The 17,497-nt window shown below is 41.2% G+C and overlaps 1 protein-coding gene across 1 annotated transcript; it reads right to left on the bottom strand.

The window, feature by feature from the left end:
- Positions 1–7: 7 nt before the first annotated feature.
- Positions 8–11,410, bottom strand: LOC311071516 (myosin heavy chain, fast skeletal muscle-like). The gene is made up of 41 exons (XM_084095894.1): positions 11,388–11,410; positions 11,233–11,277; positions 10,876–11,083; positions 10,650–10,793; positions 10,413–10,569; positions 9,750–9,777; positions 9,533–9,647; positions 9,351–9,443; positions 9,193–9,256; positions 9,018–9,116; positions 8,831–8,934; positions 8,524–8,662; positions 8,320–8,438; positions 8,066–8,215; positions 7,809–7,979; positions 7,427–7,733; positions 7,116–7,183; positions 6,951–7,038; positions 6,762–6,879; positions 6,530–6,653; positions 5,770–5,906; positions 5,433–5,688; positions 5,104–5,346; positions 4,843–5,019; positions 4,600–4,745; positions 4,420–4,510; positions 3,921–4,310; positions 3,720–3,846; positions 3,495–3,613; positions 3,199–3,395; positions 2,924–3,107; positions 2,668–2,833; positions 2,451–2,575; positions 1,933–2,241; positions 1,620–1,823; positions 1,399–1,524; positions 824–994; positions 627–731; positions 448–543; positions 232–363; positions 8–117 (listed from the first exon to the last, which is right to left on the bottom strand). Exons 3-41 carry the CDS (start codon positions 11,074–11,076, stop codon positions 100–102), a joined length of 5,808 nt encoding a protein of 1,935 aa, XP_083952020.1. The 5' UTR covers positions 11,077–11,083; positions 11,233–11,277; positions 11,388–11,410; the 3' UTR covers positions 8–99.
- Between the last annotated feature and the right edge of the window lie 6,087 nt (positions 11,411–17,497).

The raw sequence follows: 17,497 nt of genomic DNA, 5'->3' as shown, positions 1-17,497 counted from the left end.
TAGAGCGCCTTGATAAACTGCATTTAATGGACATGTAAGACACAGTACAAGTAAGTCATATTATATGCTTGCTTGTAGATGTGGTGTGATGTCTCATCTTCATTCTTCATCCTTGCTCTGCAGTAAATAAAAAGACAATAAGTTGCATGTTTTTTCCCCCAGTCAGAAACGCATGTATATTAAGCAGTGAAGATTAACCCCCTACCCCTTTTGCAAATAAATTCACAATACCTTTCCAACTTCACGGCTCTTGGCCCTCAGCTTGTTGACCTGGGACTCTGCGATGTCCGCGCGCTCCTGAGCCTCCTCCAGCTCATGCTGCACCTTCCTGTACCTGGACAGGTGAGTGTTGGCCTGTTCCTCCTGTTATGATTACACAAGATGGATTGCACTGGATGTTGTTGTCAATACTAAAACTTGACGCTCAAGATTTGATATTAGACTCACAGCTTCTTCAGACTGGCGCTTGTAGGCCTTCACTTTCAGCTGCAGCTTGTCTACCAGATCCTGCAGTCGGGTCACGTTCTTCTTGTCTTCCTCAGTCTTTGGGTGTAAATATTGGTCATGGTCTTAGTTAAACTGTATATTGTAAAAGGTGGTAAATTTCTAATTAAAAGTAGTTTTACCTGGTAGGTAAGTTCCTTCACTCTTCTCTCGTATTTGCGTACTCCTTTCACAGCGTCTGCTCCACGTCTCTGCTCGGCTTCAACTTCAGACTCTAACTCGCGCACCTTCACAGAGAATTGTTTTGCCTGTCAAATCTCTGCCACGACCAGTATATCTAAGAATGAGTTTTGTTAAGCTCCTGAACACTCAAATTTACCCTGGACTCCAGTTTCTGGAGCTGTTTCTTTCCACCCTTCATGGCCAGACTTTCGGCCTCATCCAGACGGTGCTGCAGGTCTTTGACAGTCACCTCCAGGTTCTTCTTCATCCTCTCCAGGTGAGCACTGGTGTCCTGCTCCTTCTTCAGCTCCTCAGCCATCATGGCAGCCTGAAATACAAGCCAATTTAAGTCAACTAACCTATTTAGATGGGCAGTTGTGGCCTAATGGTTAGAGAGTCAGACTTGTAACCCGAAAGTCGAGGGTTTGATTCTCAATACCGGCAGGTAATGACTGAGGTGCCCTTCAGCAAGGCACATAACCCCCAATCGCTCTCTAGCTGCCACAACAAAACATGGCTGCTCACTGCTCCTGAAGTGTGTGCACTAACTCTAACTTGGATTGGTTAAATGCAGAGGACAAATTCCGAGTATGGGTTACCATACTTGGTCTTCACTTCACTTCATAGCTAAAAATACCTTCTATGCATATTCCCTTTGTTACCACATGAACCTAAACACAAAGTCAAATAACTGTTTAAGTTAGAATAGAGAAGCAGAATGTAAACACTCACATCAGTGATGGCCTTCTTGGCCTTCTCCTCAGCATTTCTGGCCTCCTGGACTGAATCTTCCACCTCACCTTGAACCTGGACCAGATCAGTCTCAAGCTTCTTCTTGGTGTTAATAAGACTTGTATTCTGTGGGATGTAAGCAGTTAGTTAAGTGTACATTATATATGAAAGTTTACCATGTATCCTGAATTTGTTCCCAAGTATTTAGTCATTTTTTGTACTTGTGAGTGCAGCAGTCCCACACGCTCGCTGGCATCAACCAGCTCTTGCTCCGCCACTTTGCGGCCTCTCTCCGTTTGCTCCAGTGCAGCTCTCAGCTCCTCAATCTCTGCTTGCATCAGGTTATTCCTGCGCTCCACCATGGCCACCTGTTCCTTCATGTCCTCCTGTCCTCTGAGAGCTTCATCAAGGTGCAGTTGGGCATCCTGTGGCAACATTCTTTCTTTGTTAGTTCTCTTGCTTTGGTTCGTGCATCATATTCATTTTGTCAAACATTCAATTCTTAATCCATTTCCACATTCTACAGAAAGATACCTTGAGTTGGCCTTGGACGTTCCTGAGCTGTTTCTGGGCCTCGGCAGCCTGGCGGTTGGCATGACTCAGCTGGATCTCCATCTCATTCAGATCTCCCTCCATCTTCTTTTTGACTCTCAGGGCATCATTTCTGCTCCTGATCTCAGCGTCCAGTGTGCTCTGCATGGAATCGATCACTCTTTGGCTGTTCCTCTTGATCTGTTCCATCTCCTCATCCTTCTCAGCAATCTTCCTGTCAATCTCACTCTTCACCTGGTTTAGCTCCAGCTGCACACGGAGAATCTTGGACTCTTCATGCTCCAGGGTGCCCTACAAGGACAAAAGGAAACTTTTTTAATTTGTCACAATATACTGTAACCTCTAGAGTGATGGCAGTACATAAGTGAAGGTTTAAGAAGGACATAATTAGCAGAAATTAAGATTTTCATTTAAGGTTTAGAACCATTCCATATTCAATGTTTTAATTTTATGCAAAGCAATGGTATCATAATGTTAGTATCATAGCGAAGAAATGGCACCTCAGCTTCTTCAAGCGCAGTCTGGATCTCTGATTTCTCAGACTCCACTGTCTTCTTGGCTTTCTCTAACTCATGAATGCTCTTTCCAGTCTCTCCAAGCTGCTCGGTGAGGTCAGAAATCTCCTCTAAAAGGGTTTAAAAATCATAAGTGTAAGATTTTCTGTTTTAATGCATCTCTTTTTTTAGTGCTTGGTGTACAAATAAAAGTTGCATTTACGTTGCAGATTCTTGTTCTCCCTCTTCAGTGTCTCGAGGTGGTCAAGAGCTTCCTCGTAGGAGTTCTTCATTTTAAAAAGCTCAGTGCTGAGAGAACGAGCTTCTTTCTGAGCACCTTCTAGTTCAGCCTGACTTTCCTCATACTTTTGTTTCCACTCTGCTAGCACCTGAAAATGAAAGAAATGTAGTCATTGTTAATTAGCTAAGTCCTCGGTTCATCAACGTTTAGGTTTATAAGTTATCCATGTCTTTCTTACCTTGTCAAAGTTTCTCTGCTTCTTGTCAAGGTTGGCTGCCAATGCATTTGCCCTCTCCACATCAATCATGAGATCCTCTACTTCACCCTGCAGTCTCTGTTTGGTCTTTTCCAGAGAGGCACACTTTGAGTTCACCGCCTCAATGGATTCTTCAGCATCCTGCAGACGCTGGGCAAGCTTTTTCCTGAGGGAAGTGATATAAAATTATGAAATCTTACTAATATTATACATATTAAATGTAGGATGCTGAAGACTTGTTCCACTGATGTATTTACTTGGATTCCTCAAGCTCCTCAGTGCGCTGGATGGCGTCAGTCTCATATTTGGTTCTCCACTGAGCCACTTCACTGTTGGCCTTAGACATCCCACGCTGGAGTTCAGCTTTGGCCTCCTGCTCTTCCTCAAACTGCTCTCTGAGCAAATCACAGTCATGGCGGGCAGACTGAACCGCATGGGCCAGAGCGTTCTTGGCCTATCAGGCAGAACATTTTGAGTTTTTCAACAGTCTACCATCCATACAATGGTTTAGATTATCAATTAATTAGGTATTATTAATTATGTATAACTCTACCTTGACCTCTTCCTCAATATGTCTTTTGAGTTCCTCAATTTGCTGTGTATAAGCCTGTTTTCCTCTAGTTAATTGTGAAACAAGTCCTTCTTTCTCTTCCAGTTGGCGACTAAATTCACCTTGGAAACAGGTTACAGATATTACAATGAAATTTAATAACATACAAACTTTTTACTCATTTAAAAAAAAGAGAAGCTTTTACACGTGTAGCTTACTCTGTCTTACCATTTTCAGTCTGAAGTCTTGCACGTTGTGCATTTATGTCATTCAACTGACGAATATTTTCATCACTCTTGGATTTGATTTCACTCAGCTGGTCTTCCAGGGTACGGCACATCTTCTCTAAATTACCCTAAAGAGATTCAAGGTTATATCCAGATGTTTGTAGAGATGATTTTATATTTAATAATCCTCTAATGACATTACCTTTGATTTAGCCACAGCCTCCATGTTACTTGTCAAGTCATCAATCTCCATCTTGTATTCACTCTTCTCCTTCTCCAGCTTCTGTTTGACCCGCTGAAGGTTGTCGATCTGTTCTCCGAGTTCAGCCACACTGTCCGCCTGCTTCTTCCGGAGAGCTGCGGCCGTTGCTTCATGCTGCAAGGTGGACTCCTCCAGATCACGACGCAACTTCTGGAATTCAGCTTCACGCTTCTTGTTCATCTCAATCTGGGCAGAAGTGGCACCACCAGCTTCCTCAAGCCTCTCACTGATCTCTTCAAGTTCCCTGGAGAGATCCGCTCTCTGCTTCTCCACTTTAGCACGAGCAGCTCGCTCGGCCTCAATTTCCTCTTCCAGCTCCTCTATACGGGCCTAAATAAAGAAAGAAAAATGAATAATCCAGTGATATTTGTAATGCGGGTTATCCCAGCTATGCATCTACTTCACAGTTTCACACAGAAATGATTCGGGTTAGGGTTACCTGAAGTTCTTTGATCTTCTTCTGAAGCTGTGCTCCCAAAGACTGTTCATCCTCAATCTTGCTGAGAAACTGACTTATCTCAAAGTCTTTTCTGTTTTTAAAAGTATTGTTTTTTAAAATGTGCAGAATACTTACTTTTTTATAAAATGTGTAATTGTATAAAGACTGATGTCCACTCACTTTTTGATTTTCTCTTCTGATTGCTGTTTGTCATTCTCCAGGTCCATTATGGACTCCTGGGCCAGTTTCAGATCACCTTCAAGCTTTCTCTTGGCTCTCTCAAGGTCCATACGGAGCTTCTTCTCCTGCTCCAGTGAGCCCTCAAGCTATTGTCATGGAAACCAGAGCATTTAATTCTGGTATAGAGACACAACATTCATTTCTTGTTGATTCATGCTCTTATTCTCATGCCAAATATCTTACATCATCCACTTGCTGCTCAAGCTTTGTCTTCGATTTAGTCAGAGTGTTGACTTTGTCTTCCTCTGCCTGAAGGTCATCAAGAGTCTGCTGGTGTGCCTCTTGGAGGGCTTTCTTCTCTTTGGTCAGCTTGGCAATGCTCTCATCCTGAGAGGCCATCTCCTCCGTCAGGTTTTTAACCTAAATGGAAACATTGTTCACTGGTTTCATCCTCAAGATCCTGAACAGTCAGCAGTGTGAAGAACATGTGAAAAGATTATTAACCTTATTTTCTGTTGCATGTTTCTCCTTCTCCACTTTGGCCAAGGTGAGCTCCAGGTCGTCAATGTCTTTCTTCAGTTCAGAGCATTCATCCTCCAGTTTCCTCTTCTTGGCAGTCAGTTCAGCATTGATTTCCTCCTCATCCTCCAGTCTCTCGTTTGACTCTTTGAGTTTGGCCTCGAGCTGGATCTTGCTTTTAATGAGACCTTCACATCTCTCCTCAGCATCAGAGAGGTTTTCAGATTCCTGTTCATTGAGATGGATTTAGTTTAATGGCTTTTGTTCATAGCTGTAGCACCAATATTAGGATCAATAAGAGCTGAAATACTCACAGATGTTACTTGCAGTAGAAGGTCATTTTTCTCCTGAAGAAGTGACACCATTTTTTCTTCAAGCTCCTTCTTTTTAGCTAATGCCTTTGTTAGATCCTCCTTCATTTTCTCAAAGTTCTCCTTCATGGCTACCATTTCTTTCTCAGTCTCTGCACTCTTTAGAAGAGGCTTGATCTTGAAGTACAGTTTCATCCATGGCCAATGTTTCACATTCATGAATGAGCGGATGTTGTATTGGATGGAATAAATTGATTCTCTGTGTAAATTGCAATCAGTAAATTAGTCATTATCAGTCTTTTGTAACAAACAGTTGTGTTCCAATCAGTTTTTTAAGTACCTCCTTTCCATCATTTTGACAAACTCCTTCCTCATGACGTATCCACGGCACAAAGCCTGAGTCATGGTAACCAGCGTTGCTAATTTCTCATCTCTCATCTCCTCAAGAGTACCCAAGAGACCAGCTTTGAAGAACACCTACAAGAACATTTGGAAGATAATAGTTTTAAAAAAGGCCAAGTAGTCCTCATAATTGTAGATGTGGAAACAAATATATTATATTCTACACTATAACTGTAACAATTACATTCTAGAGAATTCTGTGCTGTCCTCTTTGACTCAACTCTTTAGGGAGGCATAACAATGTCTGTGTGCACAAAGCAGGATCCATTAAGGAATGCTTTTCTAAGTCTGGTGTGGAAGAACTACTGCTTTACTGTACTGAAAACCAGACGCCATCACCGCGTCAGTGCCTGACCTTACTGATGCTCTTTTGTTTGAATGGCAGCAAATCCATGCCTCCATCTTCACCATCTAGTGGAAGGCCCTCCTTCCTCAAACTGTTGCATTAAAGTTGCAAGTACAGAATTTTTTAGAATGCCATTGTGTAATTCAGCTATTTGTTTTCCATGGAATTTCTGAAATGATTGACCCTGTTAATGGGATGCTTCACCCAAAAATGTGTAAAAATGTACTCAGGTTGTTCATGACGGACCACATTAACTTTCACTTGTGCTCCACAGAAGAAAGTAAATGGTACAATTTACGATGTGAAGGGGTGAGTAAATAAGGACAGAATTGACATTTTTCGGTTTGATCACCTTGGTGTGTCCAAACTTGTATTGGGTGTGGTCAACATCAATAGAGCCCAACAGTTTCTCTGAAGCCTTTTTGTTGTCAATGAACTGTCCCTCAGGGATGACGCTAGCATTTAACACTTTGTATCTAGGGGACAGTCAGAGGAGAGTCATGGAGGATAAAAATGGTCATAAGAGGATGAAGATTATGTGGTGCATCATCTCTAATTCAGTGGTTGCAAAAAGGTGTCTTTACCTCTGCTTGAAGTCACCATAGAGGATTCTGCTGGGGAAACCCTTCCTGCAGATTCTGATGCCCTCCAGCACACCATTACACCTGAGCTGGTGGATAACCAGGAAGTTCTCCATCAGACCTGCAATGAAAATGTTCTTAAGGTTCCAGAGGTATTTTAAAAACTTTTGAGTCGTTATGGATTAAGTTTACCTGGAGTCTTGGACTCATTGGGAATCAAGCAGCGCACAAAGTGAGGGTGAGTGCTCCTCAGGTTAGTCATCAGCTTTCCCAAGTTCTCCTGTGGAAACGTTTGTCATTAGTCTAATCTTTATTAGAGAAAATCACCTCCTTCATTAAAAGAGAGAATCTGTTTACCCTAAAAAGCGCAGACACTGTCTGGAAGGAGCCACCCTTCTTCTTGCCTTTCTTTCCTCCTCCCTCAGCTGTTTTATGTCAATGGAAAAAAATGGGTCTTTATTGATCTTGTTTTGATTTCCATTAACCCCTTCAATAAATCTCTATTTGAATCTTGTTGAATCTATTTGTTATCTTGCAAAGCTATATATAAAATGTTCATGATAATTTAGAATCTGTGATCACATAGTGTGTTACACTCTGATAATCCTAGCATGTGTATTGTACATAATTAAAACACAAAGGAATTGATGAAATGCAAATGTTCGTACCTTCGGCAGCTCCATGAACGGCATACAGGAAGGCCAGCACTTTGAGCGATGACTTTTGGTAGAGTTGCACGACTGAGTCGTTCAGTGGATCCTTGTTCTTGTCCAACCAGCCACCAATGTTGTAGTCCACAGTGCCGGCGTAGTGGACCAGAGAGAAGTGGGCTTCTGCCTTACCTTTGGCAGGCTTGGGCTTCTGGAAAGCTGCAGTTTTGCCCAGATGCTGATCATGTAGCTTGTTTTTGAAGCTTGTGTCTGTAGCCTTGGGGAACATGCACTCCTCTTCAAGGATGGAGAAGATGCCCATTGGCTGTTGAAGAAATATTCACGCTCAAGTACAGGCACAATATGAATAATCATTTTAATTTGCTGACTGTCCTCTTACCTTCTCAATGAGCTCAATGCAGGCAGCCAAGTCCATACCAAAGTCAATGAACTCCCATTCAATGCCTTCCTTCTTGTACTCCTCTTGCTCCAGAACAAACATGTGGTGGTTGAAGAACTGTTGCAGTTTCTCATTTGTGAAGTTGATGCAAAGCTGCTCCAAGCTGTTGAACTGACAATTAAGCAGAGGCAAGTTCTTACTACTGTCTATTATCTTTTATATCCTGATTGCTAGAGACATTGATAGCTGAAGCTCACATCAAAGATCTCAAATCCAGCGATGTCCAGCACACCAATGAAGAACTGTCTAGGCTGCTTGGTGTCCAACATCTCATTAATACGGATGACCATCCACAAGAACATTTTCTCATAGACAGACTTGGAGAGCGCAGAGACTGCGTTGTTCACCTGAGAAATTCAATGGTCAGCATAGATTATATCATTACTCTTTTACTTCTCAAAACAACTGTGAATGTCTACGAGACACTTTATTCGAGTAGATAAGTGATCACCTGTGGTACTGTCTGGCCTTTGGTCACCATCTCATTTCCGACCTTCACTCTGGGGTAACACAGAGCTTTCAGCATGTCAGCGGAGTTGAGGCCCATGAGGTAGGCGATTTTATCAGCCACTGAGGAAGAACAGTTTTACACATTATTGTCACTAATGAAGAAAACGTTTACATGTCAGTTTGTGCTGCTAATTGTACGTCTTACCCTCGGTGCCGTCAGGCTCGGCCTGCTCCTCTCTCGGCTTCTGTTTAAACTTCATGCCTCCATGATGCATCACGGCACCTGTCAGCTTGTAGATGCTGATTTTCTCATCAGCAGTGAAGCCCAGAATGTCAATGGCAGTCTGTTTTTTACAGTGACCAAGTGAATCACATATTATTTGGGTCAAAGAGAAGGGTATTTTATATTGTATGTCATGCAGTTTTCAGTTTATGCTAGTGTTATTCTGATGTTTATGTATGTACAGATATATTGCATACTACTACTACTACTACTACTACATTCTACATACATCTGTGGCAATGAACTCCTCCACATCATTGATACTCTTGACAGTGATTTCGCCCTGGCTGATCATTGGATAGTCGTAAGGGTTGGTGGTGATGAGCAGGGCCTCTGTAAAGAGTTGATGTGCAGAATGTTAACAGTGTTCTCAAACATGGAAATAAATGAAATGCACAATACTGTGGATTTATCACCGAGGAGCTCTGGCTTGTGTCCGGTCATGAGCTGGTAGAAGATGTGGTAGCTCCTCTCCGCAGACAGCTGGAATGTTACTCTGGACTTTTCCAGCAAATCTTCCAAAGACAAAAATGGATTAACCCACATCTTACTCTCCAAATAAAATGTCTGGCTTAAAACAATGTTACTCACAAGTTTCAATATCAGCTGAGGCCAGTTTTCCAGTGGTACCAAAGTGAATCCTGATGAATTTACCCTATGAAGATTGAAATTTACCCTATGAAGATTGGCAGCTTTGAAAGTGTGACTGAAGTTGTATAATGTTACAATGATTCATTAGTGTAACTCACAAAACGAGAGGAGTTGTCATTCCTCACGGTCTTGGCATTACCATAAGCCTCCAGCAGAGGGTTGGCTGCCACAATTTGGTCCTCCAATGATCCCTATATGTAATTGTAGGACAATGAAAAGTTATTAGGTAAAACACAAATACTGTTATCAATAACATTGTCTTGAAGAGATATTCACTAACCTGCATTTTTCCAGGGACATTTTCTGCCTTCTTCGCACTAGACATTGCACCAACGGTTGCAAAGTACTGAATGACACGTTTTGTGTTCACAGTCTTTCCTGCACCAGATTCTCCACTGGAGGTTCACAATAGATCATTATTTAGTAATAAATCCTCTACGGACTTACATTATAATGGAAAAGCTTCAGGTTATTGCAGAAGAAGAATATTCACTCACGTAATCAGGACAGACTGGTTCTCGCGATCTGAAATTAAACCATGAAATGTGAACAGGGTTTCCAAATTAGGTAGTACTTTGAAGGCATAAAGTGTTATAAACTGTTTAATTATTTTTTCTAGTCATTCATTCATGTCAGTACATGATTCATGTTTTTATGAGATTCAGTAAAATGTTTCAGTAATGCATACTTAAATAATGGTTGTTATGAAGCAATTACTAATTGAATGCAACGTTGAAAAAACAGCTTGGTATGGTTTACTAGCTTAATCTATTCATCTATCAAGGCTGCATTATGGCTCTCCAGCGGTTGAAGCATTAAACTAAGTGTTACTTGTGGAGGACCAACTTCCAGATAGTAGTCGCCTGAACTCTTTGCTTTTTTCACGGATATGACGCAAACACGCATGGATGAATAAAATGGTAGTTTGCAGTTTCCTGCAATATAAACTTTATATATGATAAGGCAAAAACTGTGATGGATTTATCATGTATGTGCACATTTTGTTAATATCAAACAACTTAAAAATGCACAATCAACAGTTTATAGAAGAATGTATCTAATATTTTACATTATATGTAGTTATTGTGAATTTTTTTTTTTTTAAATATAAGTTTGTCTTGTATAAGTCACTTGTTGAGACACTTCTGGAATCCACTTACCAGTGAGCATGAACTGGTAGGCGTTGTCAGAGATGGAGAAGATGTGAGGCGGGGCTTCAATCCTCTTTTTGCCTCGGTATCCATTCACAACGACTGTATCGTACACTGGGAGCCACTTGTAGGGATTGACGGTGACGCAGAACAAGCCAGAGTAGGTCTGAAACGGAGATAGATAGGTCCAGTCTTACAATGCTGCCGCCCCATCCCAGGAATAAGATATGATTAGCTCAGACTTACGTAGATCATCCACGCTGCGTAACGCTCTTTGAGGTTAAACAGCACAGCCGGCTCGTTGAGGTGGGTCATCATGGCCATGTCCTCAATTTTATCAAACTTAGGAGGATTCATGGAGAAGATTTCATCTTCTTTTACCGTGACAGTCTGTAATGAACATTGATCAGTGATCAAGAGAGACTTTCATGCACACATTTGTATATTTAACTGAAGAACTAACGATACTTACTTTCCCACTGTGAGTTTTCACAGTGGCTTTTCCACCCTCTTTACTAACAAGCGTTCCCTTCAGGTACATCTCGTCTGCGTCTGTCACGAAGAATGCCGTCTTGGCATCAAAGGGGGTGTTCTGAGCCTCTATCCTCTCTCTCTCCGGCTTGCGGAGGAAAACGGCCGCCGGGCCGAAGCACTCCATCTCCCCGTCTCCCATGATCGCACTGTGGAGTTATAAACTCACCTTAACGCTGCTTATACTACCTCTCTACTTCTTTCAGGTATTCACATTATAAACTGGTCATCTTGTCATTATCTTTACAGTGTTGTAATCAGTTACTTTAATCAGTAAATGTAACTGGTATTAGTTTACCTTTCACGATGCTCCTAGAGGAAAACAACAGCTTTCTGAAAAAGACTAAGAGATAGTGATGTATATTAGCATCTTCAATTATGGGTTAGTATACATCATTTGAATAAGGACACTCAGGCATTCTACATTAATTATTAAATTAAAATGAAACTGACCAATTAAAATGTGTCCCTCACCTTGGCCTGTTCACTGTGAGTGTTGGGCTGCCGCTTATATAGTGTGATTACTGAGCGCTCAGCAGAACCGTCCCGCCAGATTTGATCATGTTACGTCTTTACTGTGGTGTGATGTTTCTCTGTTCCGGGGAGGAAATAGGAAGATGTTGTCATTCAACTAATACGAGGAATACCGTTATATTGGTACACACAGATAATGAGCTTCGGGTTAAAAGACATAGTTTGTCACGGTCCATGCTTTTTTAGATTGTAACTTTCTTGTGAATGTTAGATTTCTTTCATGCAAATGCATTGCCTGTTTGATAAGTTCAATTTGATGTTGCTTAGGTCCAGTTTCAGTGCAGAACTTTAAAAGTAATGGATCTTGGCACAGCAGAGAAACTCTCAGATGCAAAGAAGCAGACTAATGTCACTGGTATTCAGTTTCAGGATATCAAAACTTAGAAATGAGTTAAAACGGCTTTGTCTGCTCCTGTTGTTAGTTTACATTGCAATTCAGGTTTTGATATAAATGTGGTTAGTGGTCACATGAGCAAGGGGCAGAGAGTACAGCTTGGCCGGTTTTCCAAGAATTCTCCCAACTTTTGCCAGCAGGAGATATAATTAAAATCTTCAAAACCTCAAAGATTTATTACCAGAGATGGACAGTCACATGTCATCCTTCCAAATGAAAAATAATATCTCTGACAGATTTTTTTATTGGGCCATTAAATCTAAGCAGTCACGGGATAAGGTAAACTGGACTCATTGTGAAATTATGACTCAAAGTTATAAACAGCTTGTGCTTATATGGGAAAATCATAAATATAGCTCAGCTGCTGTTTGTATTATGAGGATTAGGGCACTTGTCCATACAAGCAACAGTGAAGGCCCGACGGGAACTGTCAGTGTGTTCATCATCTCCCATCATTGGACTATTCTGCTAAACATAACATTTTTAGAAAATGTGCAGTTTATTGGATTCTGGATTCTGTTAAATACATGGACAAAGAGTACTTTTTTCAATGTCAACCAGATGAATTAATTAATTATTAATAGTTGTGGCACTGCAGAGTCTTGCTCACTCACTTCACAATGGTTGGCAGTCTTTGGGGAGTCCAAGACTTCTCCTTTTATAAATAAGATGTTGTCCCAGAAGAGCTGGCGCACTGTATCTGGTTATAATGTGTTGGGTTTTACTGTCTATATATGACTGTGTTGACCCTTGACCCTTGAGCGGTCTTCGGATAGGGGTATACACTCATGATCTTGGGGTCTCCAGAGACACAACATGTAATTTTGTAACAAAATAATAGTTTTTATTTAAAAAAATAATAATTTTACTGTTTATTAATGTTTTTACTCCACATTTGTGCAGTTTTTGGAGGATTTATGATATATTTTAAATTGATATAAATAATATATATATTTTTTTTAAAATAGGTTTTTATACAAAAACAGCTTTTTATGTAAAATTCACTTTATAAAACACTATATGCTGTTTGCTGTTTGACTAGCTGAAAGATATCTTTTCACAAGTTTTTCAAATATGAAATCACAATTATAACAATAAAAATGACTTTTTGTCAAAGTTTAGCATTTTTTGTACTGAATTTTTTTTCCAATAATGTTACATTATGATTGCCTGAATGATTGCTATGAAACAAACCTGAAAAATATGTTACAAAGAGAAAAGTTGAGTTTTTAGAGTTTATCATTTATTTTAATCTTCTTTTTTTCATATAATTGTACAAATGTAATCTACACTTCAGTTACTAACTGTAACAGAACAGATATGTACAGTTATATTACATACTGAGTACAAATACATGACATGAACATCAAAATGCAATGAACTGAACAGCAATAACAAATGAGCAATGTCTTTCTTGTGACTTTTTTTCCCACACTAACATAAAAACAGATATCATTACAATTCAGTTTGTATTTATTTATTATAAATATCCAGTGCCGTGGAGGAGCCGTCATGTGACTCTGGATACGGTTTCAGGCACATTTATAAATAAGACATATTAAGCAAGTTGTTCAGACTTAAATGGTTTGTGAGTGAGAAGAAATGCCAGCGAGGGCAAATCTAAATATACTTTACTGTGAACGTTCTCTTTAACAGGGCCGGCCCTGACCAATTTGCTGCCCTAGGCAAGATTTTACCTGGTGCCCCATGCATCACAGCCTATTTCACCCCGTCATTGTGTTCATGATTATTTAGCCTATATACATAGGTGTCATTTACACTGGGGACACTGGGGACATGTCCCCACCACTTTTTGAAATGGCTGATTTTGTCCCCACCACTTTTTGAAAGCATTTGGTTAAAATGTTCTGAAAAATCAAGCGAACCAAGAAATGTTAAAGGTTTATTTGCACAAAATAAAACATGCAATGCAGTTTAGATACAGAAAGAAACAATGTACATTCTCAAAAAAAAAGTAACTTAAACAAAATAAACTATTACTGATTCTAAAATGACCCAGAAACATGCATGCGCCGATCAGTAACTTGAACAAATTCTTGACACAGTTTCTTCTTGTCCAAGTTATACATTCTCTCTCTGTGAACATGACAAACAGCCACACTGTTGAGTCGGGTTTGTGACATTGAAGAGCGCAGCCAGGTCTTCAGGCGTCTCAAGGCACTGAAGCTTTTCTCTGCTTCAGCAGATGAGGCAGGAACAACGAGCAACAAACGCAGAAGTGCCTCAACTTGACTGAAGAGACCACGGACCTCGGGAACCATGTTCCTCATGATTTCTGTCACTTCTGAGCAGGTTTTGTAGGTGTAATTGGCAGTTAACATGGCCAGCTGCACCTTTAGGGACTGGAGCTGCAGCTCTGGATATAGGTCAACCACGTCATCAACTTGACCAGAGAGTAGGACTTTCTCCAGCTTGACCAGTTGCTGTAGCCCTTCCTGTTCAAACCGCTTTGTCAGCTGTGTTGTTACAATGTCAAGGACTTGGAAGAACTGTACACGGTAGTACTCCTGATCTGTGGATGGAACGTAGGGCTCAGCTGGGCCAGCATGTCTCCTCTGTGGCTTTCGTAAATGTGGCATCTTTATTGGTTCGATGTCCAAAGATGTAACCAGATCAGTTGCACTGGTGTAGACTGTGATGAATGCTTCTTCGGTTCGTTGGCACTGAAAGATTTTTTTCACACAGTCAACTGCACTTAACATGTCTCCAACTGTTTTCCCTCTCCCCTGCAGTGAAGTGTTCAGGCCCTCTAACCCCATCATCACCTCTTTTGCCAGAAACAGGCCAAGGACTGTGGTGCCCTTTTGGAACCGCTCATGAAGGCCATTAGCTCTAGAAGCTGTGTTCGGATGTGTTGGACGAAGCCATCTCTTCCAATGCAGCCAAGACTGCCTCATATTGACCAAGGATGGCGTCAATGGCTGGGGTGCGCACTGTCCATCGTGTTGGGCACAAAGGTTTGAGTGTGATGTAGGAACCACTTGTGGACTTTGCAACAGACTTGAAAATGGTCTTAAATTTGCCTGATTGTCCAAACAAGCACCCCAACTCATGGGTCCACTGCAATGTATCCCTCACAATTGGTGTGGTTGAGCAAGCTGCTTGCGTGACCAGGTTGACGCAGTGAGGCCCACAGTGAACATAAATAGCAAGTGGCTGTTCTTTTCTGATGTGAGCCTGTACTCCCGACAGATGTCCTGACATATTGGCTGCTCCATCATAGGTCTGGCCACGCAGTCCTGAAAGGGGTAGGTTCAGACAGAGTAGCACATCAGAGACAATCTTAGAAATTTGCTCACCTGTGGTGGAAGAAGTTTCGTAGAGGCCAATGAATTCCTCTCGTGGTTCCAAGTCGGAATCAACGTAGCGGAGACAGATGGACTCCTGCTCTGTGCCACTTACGTCCTGTGTTCCATCAATTATTACTGAATATTGGACCACTGGTAAAGCCAGGATTTCCTCTGCAATGTTGCGAATGATGGTATTGCTCATTAAACTTCATTTCATTTTGAACGACAGGTCTGGTGTAGCTGTGGTTCCGTTTTAACCAGTGTCCAAGGGCAGGATCATCCTCTGCCTTAAGAAGGAGAAGGTAGTGGAAGTTCCCCTCTTCATTTCCATGCCCTCTTAAAGCTAGGCCTTGTTGGGCCAAGTACTTAAGCAAGGATAATCATGTGCATTTGATCTGATAAGGTTATGAGATCATTATGTGAATGCTTGGTTAAAGAGATGCATCTTTAATCTAGATTTAAACTGGGAGAGTGAGTCTGATCCGAACATTATCAGGAAGGCAATTCCAGAGTTTAGGAGCTAAATGTGAAAACGCTCTTCCTCCTTTAGAGGACTTAGATACCCTAAGTACTAAAAGCCCAGAGTTTTGTGATCTTAAAGAGTGTGATGGATTGTAAGGCGATAGAATATTAGTTAAATACACAGGAGCTAAACCATTTAGGGCCTTATAGGTCAGTAGCAATACTTTGTGATTAATGAGGAACTTAATAGGTAACCAGTGTAGTGATTATAAGATTGGTGATATATGATCATATTTTCTTCACTTGGTAAGAACTCTAGCAGCTGCATTTTGGACTAATTGTAGCTTGTTTATCGAGGATGCAGGACAACCAGCTAGTAATGCATTACAGTAATCTAGTCAAGTCAAGTCACCTTCATTTATATAGCGCTTATCCATTAACAATATGGATTGTTTCAAAGCAGCTTTACACAGACAATAGGAAATTACCGTAACAGTTTGTTTAGGCTTTACTCTAGGATAAAGTTATTGTCCAGCTAAAGTTTTGATTGATTGATTCACTTCCGTTGCGAAGATCATTAGTTATAAACTTAGGGGCCGCTAACACAACACTCTGCTCTAACAGGAAAACCCTTAACGCGCTCCGGCCGCCCATCCGCACAAAACAATGCCTGGTGCAAACGATTATTTGTTATCTCAAAAACGCAAACCCGCGAAAACACAGACGCCGCACACATGCGCATTACGTGTTCAGTCCAAAGGTATGCGCGTTTGAATATATACAGTGAGGAAAATAAGTATTTGAACACCCTGCTATTTTGCAAGTTCTCCCACTTGGAAATCATGGAGGGGTCTGAAATTGTCATCGTAGGTGCATGTCCACTGTGAGAGACATAATCTAAAAAAAAAATCCAGAAATCACAATGTATGATTTTTTAACTATTTATTTGTATGATACAGCTGCAAATAAGTATTTGAACACCTGTCTATCAGCTAGAATTCTAACCCTCAAAGACCTGTTAGTCTGCCTTTAAAATGTCCACCTCCACTCCATTTATTATCCTAAATTAGATGCACCTGTTTGAGGTCGTTAGCTGCATAAAGACATCTGTCCACCCCATACAATCAGTAAGAATCCAACTACTAACATGGCCAAGACCAAAGAGCTGTCCAAAGACACTAGAGACAAAATTGTACACCTCCACAAGGCTGGAAAGGGCTACGGGGAAATTGCCAAGCAGCTTGGTGAAAAAAGGTCCACTGTTGGAGCAATCATTAGAAAATGGAAGAAGCTAAACATGACTGTCAATCTCCCTCGGACTGGGGCTCCATGCAAGATCTCACCTCGTGGGGTCTCAATGATCCTAAGAAAGGTGAGAAATCAGCCCAGAACTACACGGGAGGAGCTGGTCAATTACCTGAAAAGAGCTGGGACCACCGTTTCCAAGGTTACTGTTGGTAATACACTAAGACGTCATGGTTTGAAATCATGCATGGCACGGAAGGTTCCCCTGCTTAAACCAGCACATGTCAAGGCCCGTCTTAAGTTTGCCAATGACCATTTGGATGATCCAGAGGAGTCATGGGAGAAAGTCATGTGGTCAGATGAGACCAAAATATAACTTTTTGGTCATAATTCCACTAAACGTGTTTGGAGGAAGAAGAATGATGAGTACCATCCCAAGAACACCATCCCTACTGTGAAGCATGGGGGTGGTAGCATCATGCTTTGGGGGTGTTTTTCTGCACATGGAACAGGGCGACTGCACTGTATTAAGGAGAGGATGACCGGGGCCATGTATTGCGAGATTTTGGGGAACAACCTCCTTCCCTCAGTTAGAGCATTGAAGATGGGTCGAGGCT

The sequence above is a fragment of the Abramis brama genome (assembly GCF_963993115.1).
Source record: "Abramis brama genome assembly, chromosome: 20".
Classification (NCBI taxonomy): Eukaryota; Metazoa; Chordata; class Actinopteri; order Cypriniformes; family Leuciscidae; genus Abramis; species Abramis brama.
The sequence above is the reverse complement of the archived record's forward strand: the minus strand, read 5'-3'. Positions and strand labels throughout refer to the sequence as shown.

Bases quoted from the DNA above. Each gene is read 5' to 3' on its own strand.
- LOC311071516 (XM_084095894.1), bottom strand. From the start codon at position 11,076: ATGGGAGACGGGGAGATGGAGTGCTTCGGCCCGGCGGCCGTTTTCCTC. The intron at 3,108-3,198 runs GTAAATACATCA...CACTTCCCTCAG, and splicing joins GAGGAGCTTGAGGAATCCAA to GAAAAAGCTTGCCCAGCGTC. The intron at 2,242-2,450 runs GTGCCATTTCTT...TTGTCCTTGTAG, and splicing joins CTGCGCTTGAAGAAGCTGAG to GGCACCCTGGAGCATGAAGA.